This window comes from Giraffa tippelskirchi, chromosome 10 (genome assembly GCF_054371585.1).
Source record: "Giraffa tippelskirchi isolate mGirTip1 chromosome 10, T2T-mGirTip1v1.2.pri, whole genome shotgun sequence".
NCBI lineage: Eukaryota > Metazoa > Chordata > Mammalia > Artiodactyla > Giraffidae > Giraffa > Giraffa tippelskirchi.
Genome location: NC_137284.1, coordinates 161,001,241 through 161,025,988, shown reverse-complemented (window position 1 = coordinate 161,025,988; position 24,748 = coordinate 161,001,241). Strand labels below are relative to the sequence as shown.

At 55.4% G+C, this 24,748-nt stretch overlaps 1 protein-coding gene and 1 long non-coding RNA gene across 2 annotated transcripts in view; one reads left to right on the top strand and one right to left on the bottom strand.

Annotated features, from left to right (window-relative positions):
- The window catches only part of PTPRN2 (protein tyrosine phosphatase receptor type N2), a 587,908-nt gene that overhangs the window by 352,017 nt on the left and 211,143 nt on the right, over nt 1-24,748 (top strand). The window contains exon 12 of the mRNA XM_081535514.1: nt 8,831-8,895. Within this exon, the coding sequence (XP_081391640.1) occupies nt 8,831-8,895 (65 nt within the window). The remainder of the gene's footprint in view (nt 1-8,830; nt 8,896-24,748) is intronic.
- LOC145524061 (uncharacterized) lies at nt 1,386-4,093 on the bottom strand. Its single transcript, XR_014067115.1, has 2 exons — nt 1,871-4,093; nt 1,386-1,743 (listed from the first exon to the last, which is right to left on the bottom strand). It is a non-coding gene; the product is annotated as an uncharacterized LOC145524061 (long non-coding RNA).

Below are 24,748 nucleotides of genomic sequence, written 5' to 3'. Positions count from 1 at the left end.
ATATTTCTAATTATCAACTTGAGTTTAGCTAATTTTCTCCTCTTAGGAAGGCACTTGAGGACCTCTGACTCCCACATTTTATGACATGGAGGCCTGATTTTACTTGATGTTCACCTTATCAAAAGTGTGTCTTTACTAGTGTCTGTACACCAGCAAACAAAAATACAATGAAAAGTACAAGAAAGCTCCAGCAGTGTGTCTGGGGGGAAGGCTCTCGTGCGGGCAGGTTAAAGGCCTGATGGCTGAGAATCGATCAGAAAGATGTGTTGATGAGGGAATGTGGCTGTTTAGATACCTTTTAATAAAAACACCTTTGTCAGATTTCACTGAAATTTGCTTTGGGAAAGCCAATTACACAGTGAAATTGGTGGAAAATCTTATTATTATGAGCTCCTGGCCCTTGTTCTACCTGCTTTAATGTCTAGAGATGGACGGCAGGAAGGCAAACCCCCATCTCTCCTGAACACCAGGTCCCTCCTCCCTCATCACTTTTATTGAACTCCCAGTTTGCCAGGACCCACGCATGGAAAATTGCTGAAGATAAACATTGTATTTTAAATTACTCCAGGCACCCAGGCAGACTGGAAAAAAAATCATTTGAACAAATTGAAAACTGAAATGTTGATATCAGATATTAAATTAATGTAAGTGAGATTGAAACAATATCTAATTAAAATAATTTGAAAAATGAGTTGGAAATTGAAGCTGACATAGCTTTTACCAGCTTGTCATCGTTGTCACCGTGTGATGAAGCTCCATCCCCACCGAAGCCCAGCCTCTCCCCGGAGACCTCACGGGACACCCAGCAGATAAAAGCCCTTATGTTGACTCAGTCGGGGCTGGAAGGCGAGGCCGGGAGGACCTTCCCTGGGACCCCACGGCGGGGTCTGACGTCAGGCTCTCGTCTCCAAGGGAGGATGGCTCTTGAATGCGTCCAGCGCTCCGCCTCGCACGGGGCGGTCGGCAGAGGAGGGCAGGTCTGGACTGCGGACTCGAGGCCAGAGCTCCGAGACGCCGGGCCCTCCGAGCAGGCGGGCTGTGCGGCTCGGGTGCGCTCGGTGCTCCGCTCCGGGAGCGGTGAGCGTCCCGTGGTCGGGGTGACACGCACGCTCGCTGCGTGAGGGGCGGTGAGCGTCCCGTGGTCGGGGTGACACGCACGCTCGCTGCGTGAGGGGCGGTGAGCGTCCCGTGGTCGGGGTGACACCCACGCTCGCTGCGTGAGGGGCGGTGAGCGTCCCGTGGTCGGGGTGACACGCACGCTCGCTGCGTGAGGGGCGGTGAGCGTCCCGTGGTCGGGGTGACACGCTCGCTGCGTGAGGGGCGGTGAGCGTCCCGTGGTCGGGGTGACACGCACGCTCGCTGCGTGAGGGGCGGTGAGCGTCCCGTGGTCGGGGTGACACGCACGCTCGCTGCGTGAGGGCGGGGCAGCGCCTGGCGCTCTCTTCCTGCCCCTCGAACAGCTGCTTGGGAACCCTCTGCGCGTCTCTTTCTGAACAAAAGGCGACGGGACGGGAGCCGTTTGTTGTACTGGAGCACGTGCTTCCTGATCTCAGCCGACCTGAGGCGAAAGACGTCCTGCAGTCAGGACGGCCTGGCTTCGTGCCCGCAGCCACGCTGAGAGGATGAGGGGGTGGGTGACGTCAGGGGTCAGGACGGCCTGGCTTCGTGCCCGCAGCCACACTGAGAGGAGGGAGGGGATGACGTCAGGGGTCAGGACGGCCTGGCTTCGTGCCCGCAGCCACGCTGAGAGGATGAGGGGGTGGGTGACGTCAGGGGTCAGGACGGCCTGGATTCGTGCCCGCAGCCACGCTGAGAGGATGAGGGGGTGACGTCAGGGGTCAGGACGGCCTGGATTCGTGCCCACAGCCACGGTGAGAACCCTGGAGGGGGTGACGTCAGGGGTCAGGAAGGCCTGGCTTCGTGCCCGCAGCCACGCTGAGACGATGGGGGGGTGACGTCAGGGGTCAGGACGGCCTGGCTTCGTGCCTGCAGCCATGCTGAGAGGATGAAGGGGGTGACATCGGGGTCAGGACAGCCTGGATTCGTGCCCACAGCCACGGTGAGAACCCTGGAGGGGGTGACATCAGGGGTCAGGACGGCCTGGCTTCACGCCCGCAGCCACGCTGAGAGGATGGAGGGGGTGACATCAGGGGTCAGGACGGCCTGGCTTTGTGCCGGCAGCCACACTGAGAGGATGGAGGGGTGACATCAGGGGTCAGGAAGGCCTGGCTTCGTGCCCGCAGCCACGCTGAGAGGATGGAGGGGGTGACGTCAGGGGTCAGGACGGCCTGGATTCGTGCCCACAGCCACGCTGAGAGGAGGGAGGGGGTGATGTCAAGGGTCAGGACAGCCTGGCTTTGTGCCCGCAGCCACACTGAGAACCCTGGAGGGGGTGACGTCAGGGGTCAGGACGGCCTGGCTTAGTGCCCGCAGCCACACTGAGAGGATGAGGGGGTGACGTCAGGGGTCAGGACAGCCTGGCTTCGTGCCCGCAGCCACACTGAGAGGATGGAGGGGTGACGTCAGGGGTCAGGACAGCCTGGCTTCGTGCCCACAGCCACGCTGAGAGCCCTGGGACGACTCCGCCTTTCTCTGAGCCGGCCACTCTGGAGTTGGTCAGGCCCAGGCTGCTCCCCAAGGTGTAGAAGACAGAGACTCAGCAACCTGCCGGTTGGGTGGAAGGACCTTGTCCAGACTCTGCACGTGACACGGAGAGCAGCAGCTAATGACATCCCACTTCACAGTCCACACAGGCGTTCCTACAGCAGACCACGCACAACATTGAAGAATCCATCTTACACTTGTTTACCTGTGGTTATGTTTAGTATAATATAACCTGGGTCGGGAGGATCCCCTGGAGGACGTGAAGGCAACCTGCTCTGGTATTCTTGCCTGGAAAATTCCATGGACAGAGGAGTCTGGCGGGCCACGGTCCATGGGATCGCAGAGTCGACAGGACTGAGTGACTGAGCACACACACCCACCATCGCTGGTTATGTACAGTGACACACCTCACATTTATCATCCCACGCCACTTTGCTCAAACCCCTTTAAGCCTGAAGCTGTCAGTGATGGGGTGGCGGCTTCCCAGAGGGTGGCTGGAGTGTCTCTGCTTCATCGTTGCACCGAGAGAACCAGATCCTGGGACTAATCTCCGTTCAGAAAGCAACCAAAAATGCCAACATATCAATATAAAAAGACGATTGTAAACACATTAGGGATATGGCAGTATTGAAATTCTTACAGATCCCAGACTGAGCGAAAACAGGAACCTCAGGTGTGAGGGACAGCAGTGTTGACCTTCATCTTGAGAGGAGTTTCCAAACCAGGACGCGCTTGAACTTTAGCATTCATGACCCTGGAGGCTGTGGAGGGCAGGAGGAAGACCCAAGGTGGGACCAACCCAGAAGGGTGGCAAGGACCTACCTCAGGCAGCCAGGACCACCTCAGAACCACAGGGGCAACGGCAGCCCCCATCCGCTTTGTTTGAGCCAAGGGATGGAAACTGCCTGTTCCCCGTGTTGTCACCAGGCGTGAAGGTGGCAGGGAGCACTCCCAGCCGTCCGCCTGCACGCCACCTGCCGGCCCCAAGCCCAAAGCACGCATCTCAGTTTAAACTGGGGCCCCAGATGGGTGGACTTCCAGAAGCCTGGAAGGAGGAAGTGCAAATTCTCTGGAGGAACCCTGCTTTTTCTCTGTCCTCAAAGCAGTCCCATAGTTAAACCCCCAGCAACAGGAGCTTCAGAACACGCCAGAGACTTAGACACCATGAGAAAGGCTGCGTGCAAGCACAGTTGCTCAGACGCTGACTAGGAGGATTCTTAGTGAACCCAAGAATCTTAGTCTGTTTAGAGGAATACAAAAGGAAGTTAATACAACCTGAAGATCAAGAGTCTTAATAATTACCAAAAATGCTGTTTAAAATGAAAGATACAATTATGGAAATTTTAAACACAGGAGGTGAGTTTAATGACAGATTAAATCTAATTGAAGAGGGAATTAGTAAACTAAAAGGTAGAACTGACTGAGTTATCCAGAATGCAGTCTAGAGAGAGGGAAAGAAATGGAAAACGTAAAAAAAAAGAAAAAGGTAAATATTCTTAGAAGGAAATCTTTTATATACTTACTAGGAGTTCCAGAAGAGAGGAGAAAGTGGTCAAGCTTCAGTGTTTGAAGATATAACGGCTAAAGAATCCCATCACTGATGGAAGACACCAGTCCTCAGATTCAAGAAGTCTACTGGAGCGAAAGACAATTCCACGTACAGATTCATAACAGAGAAACTGCAGGACATCCGAGACAAAGAGAAGATCTGATCAGTAGCCAAGGAGAGAGACAAGCGGTACAGGGAGGAAAGAGAATCCAATTTGTGGCTGACCTCTCAGCAGCTGAAGGGAGACCCGGAGACAGACATGTAATGTCTTCACATCGCTGAAGGGAAATTGCCGTCCACCTAGAATTGTACGGGGCTTCCCTGGTGGCTCAGCTGGTAAAGAATCCGCCTGCAATGGGGGAGACCCGGGTTCGATCCCTGGGTCGGGAAGATCCCCTGGAGAAGGGAATGGCTTCCCACTCCGGTACTCTGGCCTGGAGAATCCTAAGGACAGAGGAACCTGGTGAGCCATCGGGTGGCAAAGAGTTGGACACGACTGAGCAACTTTCACTTTCACTTTAGAACTGCACCAAGAGAAAGCGTCTTTCAAAAATGAGGGCTTACGTGAAAATGTGTTGAACAAAGATACTTTGAACAAAGATACTGGGAGGACCGCTGCTCACCTGGGCCCCCTGCTCAGAGCCTAGGAGGGGCCAGGCTCCCAGAACTGTGGCATCAACTTTCCTTCCAATCCGCCCCCCTTCCCAGGCCTAGCGTCAGCCCAGCAAGTTCTGAGCAGCCAGCATCTCTAAGGAAAGGTCCAGTCACTTCCCCGGCTGTTGACCAGAGGCCGTGCTGATTTCAGCAAGGCTGGTCCCGGCGCGTTGGGTCCGGTCAGTGTCCCAGATGCTCTGGGCTGTTCGCTTCTGCAGAGGTCGCTGGTGGGAGCTGGTGCAGAGGGGACACGTGTCTCCTCGGGCAAACGAGCACAGGGGTGCGGACCCGCACCCCAGGGGCGGCACCTCTGTCTCTTCCAGAAGCCGGCTCCACGCCCTCCTGAAGCGGCCGGTCCCTGGTGTCCGCCCGCCGCCCAGCGCTGCTCACCGCCCTCACGCTTTCTAATGGGCACGGCCATTAAGTCGTCCCTGTAGCGATTTAGATCGCAGAAGAGACTTCTGCACATCCTTTCAGGTTAAAATCACGAGGATAAAGAAGGAGGCAAAATTATTCCACTGTAGCTACGTGCTTAATTACATGGAATGCTGCATAAATTGTCAAGTGCGAAGAATTATTCTGATAAATTAAAATACTAATTAAATAGTCTATTGAGGAGTTTTGAGAACATTGTGGGGTTCTGCTCCTCCAGGTAATTTGCATATCCTTCATCTAGCGAATTTAATTTTAAAGGACTTCTTTTTGTGTTTGGAAACCCTTTTTGTCTCCTGTGAAGATAAGAATGGGCTTTATGCATTGTTCTCGCCTTTATTAAAGCAGCTTCTCCCGGAGTCTCTGTGTCCTGGCCTGCTGACGCTCACGCCCACCAACTCAGGGTCCATGTTTGGCTATGAAAATAACTGGGAGCCGACGTCCAGCAGAACATCCAGGCCCAGAAGGGCTCCTCTGTGCCCTCAAAAGGCTTCAGCCGCGCCTGGGAGTGGAGAAGTGCAGCTTGTCACCTCCACGCCCCGTGGAGGGCGAAGCTCATCTCCCACGTGTCTCCAGGGGGTGCTGGGCGGGGGGCACATGGGGGTCGGTGCCCAGGAGCCAGGTCTGGACGCCTGATGGAGCTCAGGGCACACATCTAGGTGAGGGGCACGGTGTATGAACACGCAAGATCCCCTCCACTCAGCAGAGGGACGCGTGAGACGAAGTCCATGCAGCTGGGCCAGGAAGCCTTGGGGCAAATGGACACAGTGCTAACTGTCTAAGAACAACGTGCAGAGGATTCGGAATGGCTGAGACTTACAGAGCGTGCTGGAGACTCCCAGGCTGCTGGCTCTTTAGGTCAATGTGAGCTACAATAAATGGATGTGAATAAACAACCACAAAAGGGCTCAGCTTAATATAAACTGTACCGTTCACACAGGCTGGAAGAAAGGTACCATCCCAGAGTGTGTGTGCGGCTGCCATCCCCACCGGTGAGAAATTTCAAAAGGGAGTCCTTGTTGAAAAGGACTTGATGCCCAAGACTGAGACGGTCACAGAAGAGCCTGAGGCCTGGAGAAGAGCATTTAGGTCCCATAGATGCACACGTTCCGGCCGCCGAGGGGACATGCGTATGCTGGAAACCACACGGACGGTCTCCTGGGAGGTTTCTCGGCTGAGAGAGGGAAGACGGGGGTTCTGGGGGGGCTCTCGGGGGACCCCCGCTCCGGGCAGCGCCTCGGGGCACTGTTGCTCTCTGGACGAGGATGGAGGTGGACTGGAGATGGACCCGGAACCGAACTCAAGGCAGCATGATTTGTGATTCTAGCTCGAGCTGTTCGGAGAAGGTGCCCATGGCCTCCAGAGGCCCCATGAGCATCCCGGCAAAGACTCCACGCGTCCTTCGCGAAAGAGCCTGTCGGGGCGGGGGGCAGCCTCAGGGGGACACTGGCGGCTGGTGCTCTTCTTGGACAACATGACAAAAGTGGACAGTGTGGGGTGTTTGGGGCAGACACCCCTTGCTGAACCACGGCTGCCACAGCAGAGTCTGTGGGTTAACGTGAAGCTGAGCGAAGCTGGCTGGTCCTCCCTGCAGGGTGCTGCTCCAGGATATGCACTGGTCCTGTGTGCACGTGCGTGTGTGTGTGTGAGTGTGAGTGTGCACGCCTGCGGTTATTTGGACGATGCCCACTTACAGGGGGTGTTAACACCCTGCAGCACATGAGGACCACAGTAGGATCAAAGGATGGAGCATACTCTGCAAATCGGAAGAGAACAGGGGCAGACGGACGTCCTGACTCGAGAGGCAGGGATGGGCCACCTGCCCTGCTGACCCATCACCCCTGCAGAGCAGGGGATGCTCTGGGTGCTTCTGTGGGTGGTAATGGAATGCCCGGGGAGACAGGGATCCCTCTGGCTGATGTGGGAGGGACCGGGTCATGTCCAGCCCCTCCCAACAGACCCTGGATGCTCTGACTGCCTGCAGGACACACCGGCGCCAGCATTTTGTCTGTCCCACCTGTTTGGCTTTTCAGGGACAGTCCCCTTGAGTGCTGTGTCAGTTCCCAGGGAAAATCCTTTAGCAGATGCAGCCCCTTGTCAGCACGAGTCTGAGTCCCCAGGGTCCCTGGTTGGGCCCCTGAGAGGCGGTTAGCTGGGGGAGCCCGCCGTGGGCACACTTGAGGATGGCAAGTGATCCTTGGCGGCTGAGCCTCAGGTGTCTCCACCTGGTTCTTCCTGACAGGTGTGCGGACCCCTGGCTGGGTACTTGCAGCCTTCCTGCCCGGCTGGCTTTTCACCCTGAGCCTGGAAGGCCCGTCCCTTCTCTGCAGCAATAGTGGAGCACGTTTAATTCCATCTTTAGTGCTTTGTGTCCTCAGCCTATTGAAGACTCACTATTATCTCCCCAAAGTAGCCTGTCATTCAGTAAAATGCCTCCTTTGTTCGCAGGAGAACATTAAAATCAATTGCTTTATACCCTATCTCTTAAAGAATATCCTCCATTCAAGGCTTACCTTTGAGCCGCTGCCCCCTCCCTGCCCTGCTGCCCCCCCCCCAGCTTAGAGCCTCTTAAAGCGCTGGTGCAGTAACCCCTGGGTTTGTGTCTGCCTCCCCCAGCGCTTCCATAATTACCTAAATGTAAGAAATAACATTCATTTGTTCAAAGGAAAACTTTCTGCCAAACAAGGAGAAGGCCCCGGAGGCTGGGGAGGCTCTGTATGTGTCCCTCTGAAAGATATAATTCCATCACCTAAGATGCACAGAGCTGTTTCACAATAAGAGTGAATGTAATTGCTGTTTTCTTGCTATCTCATTCTGCATTAATCACAATTGCAGTACACTTTTCCTTCTTAGGGTTTGCAATAAAACTCTATTTCTTCTGGTTTTCATTTCCAAAATGACTTGGGCTTTATCCGAAAGAATATTCCCTCAGAATCGTAAGCCAAGGTCAATTGCCTTGTGACACACTTCCTCTCCAGGAGGTGGGGACCGCGCACTTGCTGCGCTGGCGTAGGGATTAACTGGGCTTCGTTTCTGGCAGCTAATTGTTCCCAGGGCCCATTCCACTTGGTCTGATACGGAGGGTAATTCTTTCTCCGAGAGTCTTGCTCATTCTAAGTCAGGAGCAAGCTGGGACGAGGGTTGTGCTGGAGGTGGGTCCTTACAGGATGTTCTACCAGAGGCAGGAGCCAGAGGGGGTAGACAGCTCCCAGAGCGGGTGAAGAAGGCACCGTCAGGCCCACCGGCTGGTGAGTCTGTCTGTGAACACAAGCCTCATGACCAGAACCTACTTCCCAGTGATTGCACACCTGCAGCCATCCTGTTGTTCAAGACTCCGTGCGGCAGGCCTGCCTCCCGTCTCTCGTCCAGGCTCCATAAGGATGCTGTGAATTTCCTATGATGACATTTTATGGGAGGGACCCACAGCCTGCCCCTCGGTGGGGAGCCCCCCGCCCAGGTCTCCACCGCAGGCTCGTCCACAGCTGACCCGGGCCAGGCAGTGACCGTGGGGCTGGGTGGTGGGGGTGCTCAGGTGTCTGGAGAAAGCTCTCCTCTCCTTGCTGACCTCTTGCCTCTCCATCTCTCCTGCAGCTGACAACAGAGACCAACTGCAGACAATGTCTGGGCTGAGAGTCCTTCAGGCCGGAGTCGGCTCGGTGAGTGCGTGGCCGGGCGCCTGGCAGGCCCCAGGCAGGGGCTCAGTCGCGCCGTGCGGGCCGTGGCGGAGGCCGGGTGGTGGGCCGGGCTAGCCCTCCGGCCCGGGGGCGGGGATGCTCACGCATGGTGCCCGGCTTGTGTGGCGCTGTTTGGTTGCCTTTAAAACCGTGCTCGGAGTCTCCCCGAGAAAACGCTGGAGCCTCTGGGAGTGCGATCTCCCTTCTTTCAGCGACTCAGCTGTGAGGTCTGTAGCGGGAAAGTTGTTCTCTTCTTCCCGTGGGAGGGGCCCTTCCGTCTCCCTAGTTACAGACCCCATGGGGTAGGGAGAGAGAGAGGGTAGACTCGAGTCCCAGCATCTCTGCGCCGGCCTCAGAAGCAGGCACTCGACCGAGCCCTCCATCAGCAATTAGAGCCGATGGCACTCAGCCCCGTGGCCCTGGCGCAGGCCGAGCTGGCCGCGGGCAGTTAGTGAAATGTGCTCTGTGCGCCTGGGGTGGTTGTCCCCCTCGTGAGTCAGCGGGCAAGAGCCAGTCTGTGCGCGCGCATCTGAAATCCCTGATTTCACGCCCGCCGCGACAGTAATTAACCGTTAAGGGCGCTTATTTAGCGCTCCTGGTTCAGGGCGAGATGCCTCCACGTGGCCACTCCAAGGCCCGCCAGAGCCCTGGCTCTTGAAATAAGAACATATTTAGCAGCTGCTTCGGCACAGAGGCAGGCTCTGTGCTCCATGGACGGCAGGCAGGGCACCTTGCAGGGGGCCTGCCTCGAAGTCCCTGTGTCCCCAACCTTGGCAATCGGTGATGAGGGGACGCTGGGGTTCTGTGGGCCTCCAAAACCATCTGTAACCCTCGGGGGTGCAGTGACCACTGGCTGGAAGGCAGAGGGTTCGGAGGATCCAGGCCCAGATGGAAGGTTCTGATCCGCGGCTCCCAGCCTCTGCAGCGTGTCCTTCCTGCAGGAGGTGCCTGGAGCCCAATGGTGGAGCGGACCCAGACCGACTTGGGGGAGGGCCCTGGGCGTCGGGGGTCAGAGGCCGCTCGGGCGCTGGGCCCCTCCCCTCCTGTGTGGTGGACGGAGAGTGTTCTTTGGAGGTGGCAGGCTGCCCTGGACAGAGGAGGGGAGGAAGGATCCAGGTGGGGGTGTGGAGCCGGGGGCCGCTGTGGTTCCGGGCGGCGGGGAGCTGGGGGTGTGGGTGTTGCGACTTTGCAGACTCCTCTGACTAGAGGTCGCAGGGACAGGTCTCAGAGGAGGGCGCTGACCGCCACCCCTGCTCCTGGTCTGGCCAGGCACACACCCAGCTTGCACGCAGGGCCACCTGCCTGTGATCTGATGCCCGTGTCACGGCCCGGAGGCCTGCCCTGCCCCGTGGCCCTCACTGCCCATGAGCACCAGGCCCCCCATGCCCCGACCTACCCCCGCCTGGTCAGTGCTCCCAGCTCCTCCTGTTGGCACACACACGTATGCCAGCATGTCCAGCTCCCTGGACGCCCATCTCTCGGCACACTGGCCCTCTCGCCTCCCTGCCGCTCCCTGCCTCCTCCTTCCCAAAACCAGCCCCAAATGTGCAAAGGTGTCTGGACGCCTCGCGCCAGCTGGTCAGCACCTGCTCACTCCTGACACCTGGCCAGACCCGGCCCCTAGCGTCCCCCGGATGGTCCACGTCTGCGGCCCCGGGAGCTCAGTGGTCAGCAGCAGTGGTCACTGTCCTGAGCGTGGCCTCTGGTCCTCCTGGCCTGGCTCACTGGCCTCCTTCTGAAGCCAGCTGCACTGAGGGGTCTTCGTGTGGGGTCTGTGTGTCCCCAGGGGTCTCTCTGAGGCCATGACCTCTACGTCGTCCTGTGACGATGACCCCACCTGGCCCGTTCTCCACACTCCAGGCGCGCACAGACACCAGCCCTACCTTTCTGTCCTTGGAGACCAGCGAGGGGTCCCTGAGGCTGGGCAAAGAAAGACCCCTAAAGCCCCCCCACACACACACCTGGCCGTGACCCGGACCCCGGCTCACAGCAGAAATTGGTGACGCGCCGTCTGGGGCCCGGGGCACCCCACGAGGGGAGCCCGAGTCACTGGCGGCTTGTCTGCGGAGATGATGACCTACACTCGGAGGGGAGCCCCAGCTCATTTCTGGGTGCCCTTCCCACGAGCTGGCAGGGGTGCTGCCTGGATGCTGGGGGCGCAGGGCAGAGCAGACCCCACCCCCACTGCACTGCTCCTGCATATCCACCCTTTCCGGCTTCTCTGCTCCTCAAGCGGCCAGAGCCTGACCTCACCCTCCCCAGGGGCAGAAAACGGCCACGTCCCAGACCGCGCGCGTATTCCATCCAGGGGCTGAAGTGTGGCCGCGGGCGGCTCTCCTCCCCGGATCTCCCCAAGCCACCTGTGTCTTCTCGGGGCCCCAGGTTTCCACGGCCCGTGGGGCGCTCTGAGCCCAGCTCCCAGGCCCCGTCCGGTTTCATCTCCGGAGGCCGTGCCGCTGTCGCCTCTGCGGTTGTCTGAGCTCATCCTGATGTGTTCTCAGGCCCAGAACCCCAGTCCCACGTAGCTCTGCCCGATAGAGGGAAGGGCGTGTGCGTGCGTGGGGTGGGCCCTGGGTCGTGGAAACAGGCGCAGGAGGAGCAAGTGGAGATACGTGTAAGAAGCTAACGTTTCTTTTTCTAATTTTAATTGCCTCATGCAGTGTTGAGCCTAATTGTGACGCTTCTGATTTTCCTTGGAACGTATTTGATATGAATGTCTCTGCTAATTCCTGACTCTGGAAAGTGGAGCAGAGTCTTGATTCCTAGAAATCTGCCAGCATTTACGGGATGTCTCCCTGGTGCTGCTGATTCAACATGCGATGACAGATAGTGGAATTAAAGCCTTTTAAGCCAAATGGAAATATCTCAAAACAAAATTTAAAGGCAATGAACAGATTAGAGGGGATGCACACATTCCTGATAGATTGGTGGTATTTTGACATTTTTCAAAATCTAGTTTCTGATGTCTTGAAAGTCTTCACATTTTTTCAAATGAATAAAGTCATGTTTTTTTTCCAAGAGAAAATTATGATATTACCAAAAAAAACCTCAAACATTTGGAAGAAAAATCATCTAGATGATTGTCCCCAAGCCAGCATTTCCGTGAAAGTGGCTTCCGTGGTGTATCTGAAATAAACCGCGGCTTCCTAGGTCTCTAGAGTGTCGTAAATGCAATACGATTAGCGATGTACCTGCCTGCATTTCAGGGGGGCCCCAGCACAGATGCCCTGGCGTAGCCTCGGATGGCAGCCTCGTGGCAGAGCCAGGCAGGAGGGAGACTGGCCTCCTCGCAAGTTGTGGGAAAAGGAGGAGGGGTTCTCCTGCGCCCCGTGAGGGCCCCCAGCCCTGAAAGTTAAACTGACAAAGACAGGTGCGCAGGAGCAAAGCCACCTGTTCACTTGGTCTGAGTTCCCCAGGGCATGTAGGGAGAGAAGCCCCCATTCGTGGGTAGACCAGGTGCCTTCTGCTGGGTTGGGGCGTGGGGGTGTGGATACCAGGTGGGTCTCTGCGCAGGGCGTCTCTCCCAGAGGGTCTGGGCCTGCCTCAGGAAGAAGGGGTGGGCGAGGCTGGAGCCACCCTCGGCCACAGGGGCGTGTCGGGGGCGGCGTGTCCTGGTCCCGCCGCTCGTCCGTGAGAGGTCGCATATGGTTCCAGGGGCTTCTAAGAGCCTGGGCTTGGGGACCTCTGCTGGGCGGGGCAGGCGGCCGTCCATCTCCCGGTTCAGCCCAGCTGCACTTCCCTCCCGTCGGTCACTGTTTCGGCTCCTGGGTAAGATTTTTGTCCAGAGGAAGGATTCTGCGGCCAAGAGCGTGTCGGTCCCCACAGTCCCTTGAGAGTCTGTGAAGCTGTGGTCGCGCTCCTCGCACGATGACTTTTCGTGACTCAGCTGTGTGACGTGTGTGCTGGCGGGTGTGTGCGGCTGCCCACAGTCGTCACGGGAGACTGAGAGTGTGGCACGGGGACGCTCCACGGTCATTTGAGGAAACGGCCTAGTTTCCCCCAGAAACGCCCCCAGCGTTGCCTGTTTGTGGAAGGACATGGCTGTTTCAGCAGCTGTTATGAAAGCCCAGGGTTCAGGGAACCTCTGAGAGGAACTGGGTATCATTCACGGACTGGACAGTCGGCAGCCAGAGAGCTGCAGCCAGGCCGGCCTGGGTCACGGGGACTCTCGGGGGTGGGGGGTAGTGTTGAGCCAAGTCCCCGGGGACCCCTGCAGCCAGTCCGCTTGGACCTGGGGTTGGCTTGATGTTGAGGGCCCTTTGCCAAGGTGCAAAGAGGCACATGGTGCTCCCCTGCCCTGAGAAGACAGTGGGAACAGAGCCCCGTGTGGTCCTCAGGCCAAGGGGAAGCTGTCAACCCCGGCATCACTTTTCAAGTGTGGATGGAGTGGCACCCGGCTTCATGATGCTTAGTAAATACCCACAGGTGTGCAGGTGGTACCCACAGGGGTGTAGGCGGTACCCACAGCTGTGTAGGCTGTACCCACAGGTGTGCAGACGGTACCCACAGCTGTGTAGGCTGTACCCACAGGTGTGCAGTCGATACCCACAGGTGCATGGTCGGTACCCACAGGTGTGCAGGCAGTACCCACAGCTGTGTAGGCTGTACCACAGGTGTGCAGGCAGTACCCACAGGTGTGTAATCGATACCCACAGGTGTGCAGGCGGTACCCACAGGTGCATGGTCGGTACCCACAGGTGTGCGGGCAGTACCCACAGGTGTGTAGTCGATACCCACAGGTGTGCAGGCGGTACCCACAGGTGTGCAGGCGGTACCCACAGGTGCATGGTCGGTACCCACAGGTGTGCGGGCAGTACCCACAGGTGTGTAGTCGATACCCACAGGTGTGCAGGCGGTACCCACAGGTGCATGGTCGGTACTCACAGTGACGAGGTGCTCGTCACAGAAGTGCCTCGTGGCTGTGCTGCCCGGGGACTGGCTCTCCGGGGGAGTAAATTCATGGTGGTGCAGGAAGCCCCATGGCAGCTGTGGGGGTGGGGGACATGGCAGACAATCCTGGAGCGTGGAGCCTACAGATGCGCTGGGGCCGTCCCAGCGCTGATCTCAAGCCTCATCCTTAGACGTGGTTACACAGGTGGCTGGTGGGTAATAGTCTCAGATCTTTAATAAAGATCAGAAGTGCTAACGCTTCCACTCGACTTCAGAAGCTGCAGGACAGTGGGGATCTGACACTTTAAGGAGGTCCTAATTCTCAGTGGAGTCCTCACACCCCCAGAAACTTGTCTTATGAGGATAACGCACCAGGCAAGAAAATAAAGGCTTCTCTTGTGGCTCAGCTGGTAAAGGATCCGCCTGCAACTCGGGAGGCCTGGGTTCAGTTCCTGCGTCGGGAAGATCCCTTGGAGAAGGGAAAGGCTACCCACTCCAGTCCTCTGGCCTGGAGAATCCCATGGACTGTATGGTCCATGGGGTCACAAAGAGTTGGACACGACTGAACATCTTTCACTAAGAAAATGAAAATGCAGAGCTTTGGAAATACCCAAACTGACCTAAGTATAAAACCCCAGGAAGGTCATTAATTATATCATATTATTTCATGAAAATTGTCGCGACAGCTCTGAACCTCAGCGCAGCTGTGAAAACTGTGCCCATGGAGTCGGGCTGGGGGACCAGGTGCAGACGTGCGGTCACCCCTAGAATGGTGGGGTCACAAGCCAGTTCTCTCCTTTTCCAAAATCTCGGTCAGTGTCATTTGTAGCTTTTCGTTTTGACATCATTGTAGACTCACAGGAGGTTGCAAGGGGGGCACAGCGATGCCGCGTGTTCTCACTGGGTCCCCACTCCGCGGCGGCTGCACCCACGCCACTGCAGGGTGAGAGTCAGACCAGGAGGTGGGTGTCGGTTCAGTGTGTGTGTGGGTGTTTGTCCTTTTGTCTTTGACACCATTTCTTATAGTCCTGTAAAGAAAAAGCGTGCAACCGGAGTGACTGAGTACATGTTCGCTTTCGAAGAAGCGAGGACGCGAGAGGAAACACCGCCGTGTGTGCGTGGGGCATGGCTCCCAGGCGGCTGTGGAGGACATTCCAGACAACGCGCGTCCTCACGCACTCGTGTCTGGGGATGCTCCAGACATCCAGCATGCTCCAGATGCTGTGTGTTAATATAGACACTCAGGCAGGAAGTGGTAAGTGGTCACAAATGTCCCGGGTTTAGACTGAGGCCCGTGCTCGGAAACTCAAGGGGAAGCACCCTGGGGGTGTGTGGACGGCAGAGGGCAGGAGCGGCCTGGAGGGACCGCAGCTGGACCCGAGCAGGTGGAGGGCAGTGACAGGTGGGGCTCGGGGATGGGTCTTGTGAGACGGGAAGAGCTGCGGGCTCCAGAGTGTGTGAAGCGGAAGCCGGTCACATTTGAGTATGAGCACTGACGCAATAAATAAGACGGACACGTCGGAGCCGGCAGGCTGTCCTGGGTAAAGACTATGAGCTGAGTGTGAGACGATGCTGGGTGTTGGCAGGTGGCCACTGGACCCTGAAGATTTCAGGGCCACTTTCAACCCCCGCGGCTCCCCCACCCTGTCTGGCTGCAACCAGAGGCTGGAAGGTGGATCCTGGCAGCCACTGGGGGCTCGGGCGTCCTGGGCTGCTGGGGGACCTGCCCTGTGCCCGTCCTCCTGGGCTCTGGTTCCTCAGGTTATATTCTTGTGCCTGTCACTTAATTTTTATTCTAATCTGTGTTTCCAGACAGAGAAAATTGGTATTTTTTTCTTCAAAGTGTAAAATGTGCGTCATCCCAAGAAAGGCTTCTTTACTTGTAAATATTCGTATTTATGTTTGAAAAAGAAAATCTGCATAAAATTGTATTAAAACATTTGCCGCGGTCTGTCCAGGCTGCCCTGAGAATTCTAGTGCTGGGCTGAGGCGTTGGTGTCAGAGGTCAGAGTTCAGGGGAGGCCGCGAGGTCCCTTCCGTGATGACGGGTCCCCAGCTCTGCTGGCCGGGCCCCTCAGAGCTCAGCACAGCATGCCCGACGCAGCCTTAACTAGGGTTCCTCATACTAATTTCTTATTTCTCGAAAGTGAAGAGAATCAGATGAAAATATGTTCGATATAATTAACTGCACTTGACACGGTGGCAAATGTGAGTTTAGTATGAAACGGCATCCTTTCCCTCCGAGGTGCTGTATAAAGTCACCGTCACGTGGGCCGCAGGGTCTTTTCAGTACTTTCCGTGGCTTAAAGCAGGCGAGGTGCCGTGTGATGCAGTTGCCATGGTGACACGTTCAGTTTTGATGCAGCATCAGGGTAGACAGTCAGGTAAGATGGAGTGGGTATGGTCTGCCCGTGGCATCCCCCACCACATCCCATGTCAGCTGCGTTGCTATAGACAGTGCCTGGCGCGTGTCTCCCTGTCGGGCAGCGCTATGCTTCAACTGGGGATGGACGACTGTCCCCCTGGGACGCGGGAGCAGGCGTGTCTCAGTGATCTGGGAGCTGATTCCGGGTCCTCCTCCCCGGAGCTGGGCAGCCTGGATCAGGAGGCAATGTTCATGTCAAGCTGAGCTCTGCAGATGCTCGGAAGAGCCCTCAGAACACAGTATTCCAGAAGCCGCTTTCGGTCCTCAGCCCCAGGACTTGGAATTGCCGAGAGAGTGCGAAGACCACTGGAGGGGGGGGCGCGCAGAGCACCCCAGCCTCGTTCGAGTCGGCGGCGGCGGCCGTGTGGCCGGGCTCAGCCCCCAGGAGACGAGTGTCCCTGGCACCCATGCGCCCACCCTGCCGGGCCGAGAGGCAGGCGACCCCTGAGCCTCGGTCCCTGAATCCAGCCTTGCCTTGAAATTAGAAATCTCCTGAGCTCTGCCTTTGAGCTGAAGGGCCCCTGAGGCTCCCGTCACTGGCTAGTGCGTCCACTGGAGGGTCAGCCCTGGGGCTGGCTTCCGGTCTCCCACCCACGCAGGTCCTCCGGGAGCCCCCACACCCACTGCCGCCGAGTCCCCACCTGAAACGCCACGGGGAGACCAGTCCTGGGGGCATCACTCAGTGGAGAACCTGGGCTCAGGCCAACCCCGGTGACCTCCCTGAACCGCCCTCCTCTGGAAAGGTCACGTCCCAAAGTCCCGGGAGCCAGGACCCCACTCTGTCCATCCTGGGGGGACATGGTTCCCCCCGAGGCAGGCTGGTGGTGCTTGCCTCCTGCACCCCCCACCCAGATCGGCACTTTCACAGCCTCCCTCCCTCCCTGGGGATCCCAGGATTGGGGGGTGGCGGGGAGCTGCTCTGAGAGGATGGCTGCTCCGCCTTGAGGGACCCATCCCCTGCCTCTGACCCGCCCCCTCCATGGCGCTCCCCAGGCTGTGCTGGGTCACGTGAGCTCAAGCCAGTCCCTCCTCTTCTGCAAGCTGGGGAGCAAAGCCTCCTGCGTCTTCCCCAGGTCTGACACTCCGCGGCAGCTCAGTCACCCCTGGTCGGGGCAGAGTGACCGCGAGCCCCGGGCAGCAGGTGGACGTCCGCCTGGGCACATTCGGTCTTTAACTGTGAACATCCCAGGCCACATCTCCATGGCGACGGGTGTGCAGCCCTTCACTGATTTGAATACTTCCCCTCTGCTTTATCCGTGAGTTCAAAAAAATAAAATGAAAGGCTGTGTTCACCCATATGAAATAATTAGTAATCAGTGTAACACTAAATATAATCAAACACCAAATTTAAAACACTCTCACGTCAAAACAGATACGCAGCCAGCGCCACACTGGCGACCACAGCAGAGGCGAGCCTGTTCTGTCGAGACAGCCCCCAGCTCCCCTGCAGTGAGGAAGGGACCCCACGCGGGCGTCTGCCCGGGACCAGACCCATTCCTCAGTGTGTCCGGGCCCAGCCAGGCTGTGCTTCACCAGCCATCACGTGTGGACCCGCATCTGAGCAGAAGAGCAGCTGGTGCTGGAGCCGCAGCCCTGGGCCGGGGCTCAGTCCTGAAAGCATCCAGGGAGGTCAGAGTTCCCATGGGCCCAGCGGAACCGCCCTCTCTTTACCTGGACCCCCAGAGCCCTGGGCGCAGAGCCGCTCCGTGCATGGCTCCACCCAGGCCCTGGGATGGTCCACAAACTCCGCCCTCACTGGGGCTACAGGTCCTGTGACGTCCCTGCGCCCCCACGTGGGACCCTGTTGACAGGCCCTGGTGCCCGTGTCCCGTGTCATCCCTCTGCAGGGCCGGCCTCCCGCCCTGCCTCATCCAGGCCGCCTCGCCTGGCGGCACCTCCTACTGCCCACAGTCTCTCTCCCAGACCGTGGCCACCTCTGACCTGGAGTCGGGGTCCAGGGCTGACTGTGGTAATAAAGCACCGCAGACCGGGACACAGAGGTGTGTCCTCTCCCGGCCCTGAGGCCAGAGTGCAGAACCCAGATGCTGTGGGGCTGCGTGCCCCGGGGGCTCCCGGGGAGGGTGCTTCCCGCCTCATCCCACTCCTGGGGCTGCCCCGTCCTCAGTCGCCTCCTCCAGCCTCTGCCCCGCCACCTCACAGCCTCCCCGGGGGTCTCCTCTTAGGAGGACTAAGGCCACCCTGCCCCCCAAGTGACCTTGCTTCCCTGGATCACAGCCGCCAAGACCCCACAGCCAGGCAGGCTCCCTCCCAGGACAGAGGCTGAGGAGGTGCACACAGCTTTCGGGTAGACAGTTTGCCCTCAACACCCGAAAATCAGATGTCATCCAAGCGCCAGGAGCGACTGTCCGCTGGCCCACAGCCGAGTTTCTCTCCCTTTGGGGTTCAGGTGCCTTGCTCGTCTGGCTGGTAAATGGAGTTCCCCTCTCCAGCCGGTTAAGAGTCAAGTGGGACTGAATGGACCTCAGGCTACACTGGCTCCCCGGCTCCCCAGGCCCCTGTGCACTCACACACAAGCACACACACGTACACACATGCACACACATGCACGCTTATGCTCCCCAGCTCCGCCCCCCCCCCCCGCCCCGTCTGACGGGTGTGAACTATGTGGAGGAATCGGAGCTGGAGAACTGGACTGAATGACTGTCCAAACCCAGGGTTGGAGCTGTGATTGATCTCACCTGTCCTGAGAAACGCATGGAAATGTTCACTTAGAGACCTTTCTGATAATTGCACACTTCAAAGAAAACATGAAACGTGAAGAGTCTAATTTGTTACTTGTCATTAAATTAGTTAATTCTCGCTGTATTGTCATGTTATCTTTTTCTCAAGATTCTTGAAAGTTGAAATCCCTTAGGTACTTCTTGAGGCACATGACAGCTGCTGCGCTCCCTGAATAGGACATCATTTAAAGCTAGGGTGACTGCACCTATAAAGCTTTTAGCTGCAAAGTTCATGAGACAAGTTGTGGTTGTGGTTGTTGTTGTTTAGTTGCTAAGTTGTGTCTGACTCTACGACCCCATGGACCGCAGCACACCAGGATTCCCTGTCCTTCACTATCTCCCGGAATTTGCTCAGACTCATGTCCATCGAGTCGGTGATGCCATCCAACCATCTCATCCTCTGTCGTCCCCTTCTCCTCCCGCCTTCAATCTTTCCCAGCATCAGGCTCTTTTTCAATGAGTCAGCTCTTCGCATCAGGGGCTAAAGTATTGGAGCTTCAGCTTCAGCATCAGTCCTTCCAGTGAATATTCAGGGTTGATTTCCTTTAGGATTGATGGGTTTGATCTCCTTGCTGTCCAAGGGAGACAAGTGTAAAACCTGAACTTCCCAACTTCTGGATAAGCTGTGCGTTGGGGGGGTGGGCAGGTGACCGGGCTTGGCTCCTAGAATGAGGTGGTGGTCCTACCTGGATGCACCTGGACCAGAGCCCAGGGGCTGTCCTCCTGACACCTGGACGGCCCTTCCTGTCTGCGTCTTACTCATGGTCGCTCTTCGGGGTCCCCAGGACAGCAGGCTTAGGGAGAGCCCCTCCCTGGGGTGATGGCACCCAGCCACTCAGGGAGGGGGCACCAGACTCTCAACCGGCACGTCTGCACAGACTTAATCTCTTGTTTGTGAGGAAGGAAGGATGTTTTCAGAGGTGAGTCAGGCTTCTGTGATGTAAACTCTGAGCCACAGCTCTGGTTTTGAGCGAGAGCATAAAGCAAAAACAAATTTTATGAGGTCTCCTTCTTCCCTTGACAAGCACTGGCGTTCACCCAGCAGTAAACACGTCTAACTCTTTTCTGTTCCTGGGGGTGACATTGCCTGCAGTGGAGGGGAAGGGTGGCCAGGGTGAGAGTCTCCACGCAGATGCACTGGTTTCCTGGGGCCGCCTCAAGGGGTCCTGTGGTCGGGTGTCCTGGGAGCTGGGATCTGACACCCAGGTGTCGGCCAGTCATCCTTCCCAAGGCCACCCTCCTTGACACGTGGACGCTGTGCTCCCCCCGTGTCCTCCCATGGTCATCCCCCGTGCATGGCTGTGTCGTGGTCACTTCCTCTTACAAGGACCCCAGTCACACTAGATCATAACCCACCCATAGAACCTCATTTTACCTTCATTATCTCCTTAAAGGCTCATCTCCAAATACGGTCAGACCCTCGGATCCTGGGGTCAGCCCCCAGCACTGACCCACAGTCAACTGTGTCCTGGTGGTGTCCCATTAGACTCAGTAGCGCCTGGATGAGTCGGCTTCTAAGAAATGTCCCTGTCCTGTGCTCTACACCGTGCCAGACAATAAATGGAAAAGTGACGCATTCTACGTGCCAATCACGGAGATAAGCACAAACAAATACAACGTACTGTGGATGGCTAGAAACGTGTGGCGTGGTCGTGTCCAGAGCTCCGCCAGATCCGTGGTGTGATCTGGGACCCCAGTTGTAGCAATGAGGTCACAGCAAGCTACCTTACAAGGTAGCTTGCAAGCTTTAGTCACTCGGTCGTGTCCGACTCTTTGCGACCCCGTGGAGTGCAACCCACCAGGCTCCTCCATCCATGGGATTCTCCAGGCAAGAATACTGGAGCAGGTAGCCATTCCTTTCTCCAGGGGATCTTCCTGGCTCAGGGATTGAACCTGGGTCTCCTGCATTGTAGGCAGATTCTGTACCTTCTGAGCCACCAGAGAAGCCCAACAGCTACCTTATTGGAGTACAAAAATGGAGCAGAGCAAAGACTAACAGAGTTTTGCCAAGAGACCTCACTGGTCACAGCAAACACCCTCTTCCAACAACACAAGAGATGACTCTACACATGGACATCACCAGATAGTCAATATCAAAATCAGACTGATTATATTCTCTGCAGCCACAGACGGAAAAGCCCTGTACAGTCAGCAAAAACAAGACCAGGAGTTGACTGTGGCTCAGATCATGAACTCCATATTGCAAAATTCAGACTTAAATTGAGAAAGTAGGGAAAAGCACTAGAACATTCAGGTATGACCTAAATCTGTTACAGTTATACAGTGAAGTGACAAATAGATTCAAGGGATTAGATCTGATAGAGTGCCTGAAGAACTATGGAAGGAGGTTTGTAACATTGTACAGGAGATGGTGATCAAAACCATCCCCAAGAAAAAGAAACAAAGGAAAAATGATTGTCTGAGGAGGCCTACAAGTAGCTAAGAAGAGAAGCTAAAGGCAAAAGAGAAAAGAAAAGATATCCATCTGAATGCAGAGTTACAAAGAATAGCAAGGAGAGATAAGAAAGCCTTCCTCAATGATCAATGCAAAGAAATAGAGGAAAACAACAGAATGTGAAAGACTAGAGATCTCTTCAAGAAAATTAGAGATACCAAGGGAATATTTCATGCAAAGATGGGCTCGATAAAGGACAGAAATGGTATGGACCTAACAGAAACAGAAGATATTAAGAAGAGGTGGCAAGAATACACAGAAGAACTGTACAAAAAAGCTCTTCATGACCCAGATAACCATGATGGTCTGATCACTCACCTAGAGCCAGATATCCTGGAATGTGAAGTCAAGTGGGCCTTAGAAAGCATCACTACGAACAAAGCTAGTGGAGGTGATGGAATTCCAGTTGAGCTATTTCAAATCCTAAAAGATGATGCTGTTAAAGTGCTGCACTCAACATGCCAGCAAATTTTGAAAACAGCTGTGGCCACAGGACTGGAAAAGGTCAGTTTTCATTCCAATCCCAAAGAAAGGCAATGCCAAAGGATATTCAAACTACCACACAGTTATAGTCATTTCACACTCTAGCAAAGTAATGCTCAAAATTCTCCAAGCTAGACTTCAACAGTAGGTGAGCCGAAAACTTCCAGATATTCAAGCTGGATTTAGAAAAGTCAGAGGAACCAGAGATCAAATTGCCAACATCTGTTGGATCATAGAAAAAGCAAGAAAATTCCAGAAAAACATCTGCTTCTGCTTTATTGACTACACCAAAGCCTTTGACTGTGTGGATCACAACAAACAGGAAAACTCTTAAAGAGATGGAAATACCAGACCACCTTACCTGCCTCCTGAGAAATCTGTATGCAGGTCAAGAAGCAACAGTTAGAACCAGACATGGAACAACGGACTGGTTCCAAATCGGGAAGGGAGTACGGCAAGGCTATGTATTGTCACCCTGCTTATTTAACTTATATGCAGAGTACATCACGCAAAATGCTGGGCTGGATGAAGCACAAGCTGGAATCAAGTTTGCAGGGAGGAATGACAATAACCTCAGATAAGCAGATGATACCACCCTTATGGCTGAAAGCTAAGAGGAAGGAACTGAAAAGTCTCTTGATGAAAGTGAAAGAAGAGAGTGAAAAAGTTGGTTTATAACTCAGCATTCAAAAAACGAAGATCATGGCATCTGATCCCATCACTTCATGGCAAATAGATGGGGAAACAATGGGAATAGTGGCTGACTTTATTTTCTTGGGCTCCAAAATCACTGCAGATGGTGACTGCAGCCATGAAATTAAAAGACACTTACTCCTTGGAAGAAAAACTATGCCCAAACTAGATGGCATATTAAAAAGCAGAGACATTACTTTACTGACAAAGGTCCATATAGTTAGAGCTATGGTTTTTTCAGTAGTCATGTATGGAGGTGAGAGTTGGACCATAAAGAGGGCTGAACACTGAAGAACTGATGCTTTTGAACTGTGGTGTTGGAGAAGACTCTTGAGAGTCCCTTGGACTGCAAGGAGATCCAGCCAGTCCGTCCTAAAGGAGATCAGTCCTGGGTGTTCACTGAAAGGACTGATGTTGAAGTTGATGCTCTAATACTTTGGCCACCTGATGCGAAGAGCTGACTCATTGGAAAAGACCCTGATGCTGGGAAAGATTGAGGGCAGGAGGAGAAGGGGACGACAGAGGATGAGATGGTTGGATGGCATCACCGACTCAATGGACATGGGTTTGGGTGGACTCTGGGAGTTGGTGATGTGCTGCAGTCCATGCGGTCACAAAGAGTTGAACACGACTGAGCGACTGAACTGGCTGAACCCCCTGGTGCAGATAAACGACCAGCCCGTGGGTGTTCAGTGGGGATGACTGGCCATGCCCTCCACTGACCAGGCCCCCTTGGCGATTTTGGAGGGCAGGCGTGTCTCAGGATGTGAGGACCAGGGTGTGACAAAGACACATCACTCCCTTCTTTGGGAGAGGAAGGAGGCTGAGTGAGCCTGGACACTGAAACAATTTCTGTTGTGTTGCCATTTTATTTCTTTGGTGAAGGGTGTCTTTCTTTGACTTGTACAGCAGGTAGAAGACAATTTATTTTAGGATTTACTTAGAAATGTCCGTGATGTTGCCTTCGGCAGCAACATTAAAGGGCCTGCTTGTTAAACTGCTAATTTACAGATCTTCTCTAAGTAAATGCAAACAAAGCCCTGCTAATGTACAATGTTCAATTTTTAATTTCCAGTCCATCTTAGATTATAGGACTAAAAACAATATTTAATCCCTCGTTAACACATGAATAAGCGGAAGCTGTCATTTTCAACCAGACGATAACGGGATTATCTCAAGAACTGTCAGTTTATGTGAAAACATTATGTTGCCCAAATTTTCATAAAAATTAGTGGTGGATAATATTCAAGAACAGAGCAATGGAAGGAGGAAAGTCTGCATCCATGGTAATAAATATTCATATTTGTCTGCTCAGGAGATGAAAATCTAATCAAGGGACTATTGATGCACTGGCTTATTTTTTTTTTAACCAAGACTTTTCATCTAAATTGGGTTTGATATGGAAATTCCTCTCACTGGAGTCTCCCAGGCCATGGGCACTCGGGGCTCGGGGACGGGGTGTCCGCCAGGTCAGGTGTGGCCGCTGGAGACCAGCTCCCCCAGCGCTGCGGGCCTTAACGACGGGACACCTCACTGCCCGCAGCGCCCTCTGCGTGTGTGTGTGTGTGTGTGTGTGTGTGTGTGTGTGTGTGTGTGTGTGTGTGTGTGTGTGTGTGTGTGTGTGTGTGTGTGTGTGTGTGTGTGTGTGTGTGTGGCACACTGGGCCCTCCCCCCCTTTTTTTTAAGGAAAAACTATATAATCTCGTGCCAGTTAACTACGAGCTTCTGCAGGGTTAAAATTGTGTCTTTGCTTTTGTTGACAATTACCATAAATCAGAAGACTCTCTGCATGAAGCTTAATGAAATATGTATGATTTCAAAGAGAAAAGATGGTGGGTGCAGGACACTTCTTGTGTGTTCCCGTGACTGTCCCGACCCGTCAGCAGCTGTGAGAACACCATGTGGACCAGCCTCTGGTTAGTGAGCTCTGACACGGTGGGCCACAGGGGGTGCTGGCCCCTCAACATGCCTGGCCTTCCCGCGTAGGGGCGTCCAGGCCCCTCGGGCCCCCGTGCTTGGGCCCCCTTAGACTCGGGCCACCAGGGAGCAGGGCCTTCGCTAGTTCACGCTCATAGACCCGAGCAGGCCGTACAAAAGCTGGTGGCTTCAGCCTTGGCCAAGCAGCAGACGTGGCCCTCAGCCGGCGGT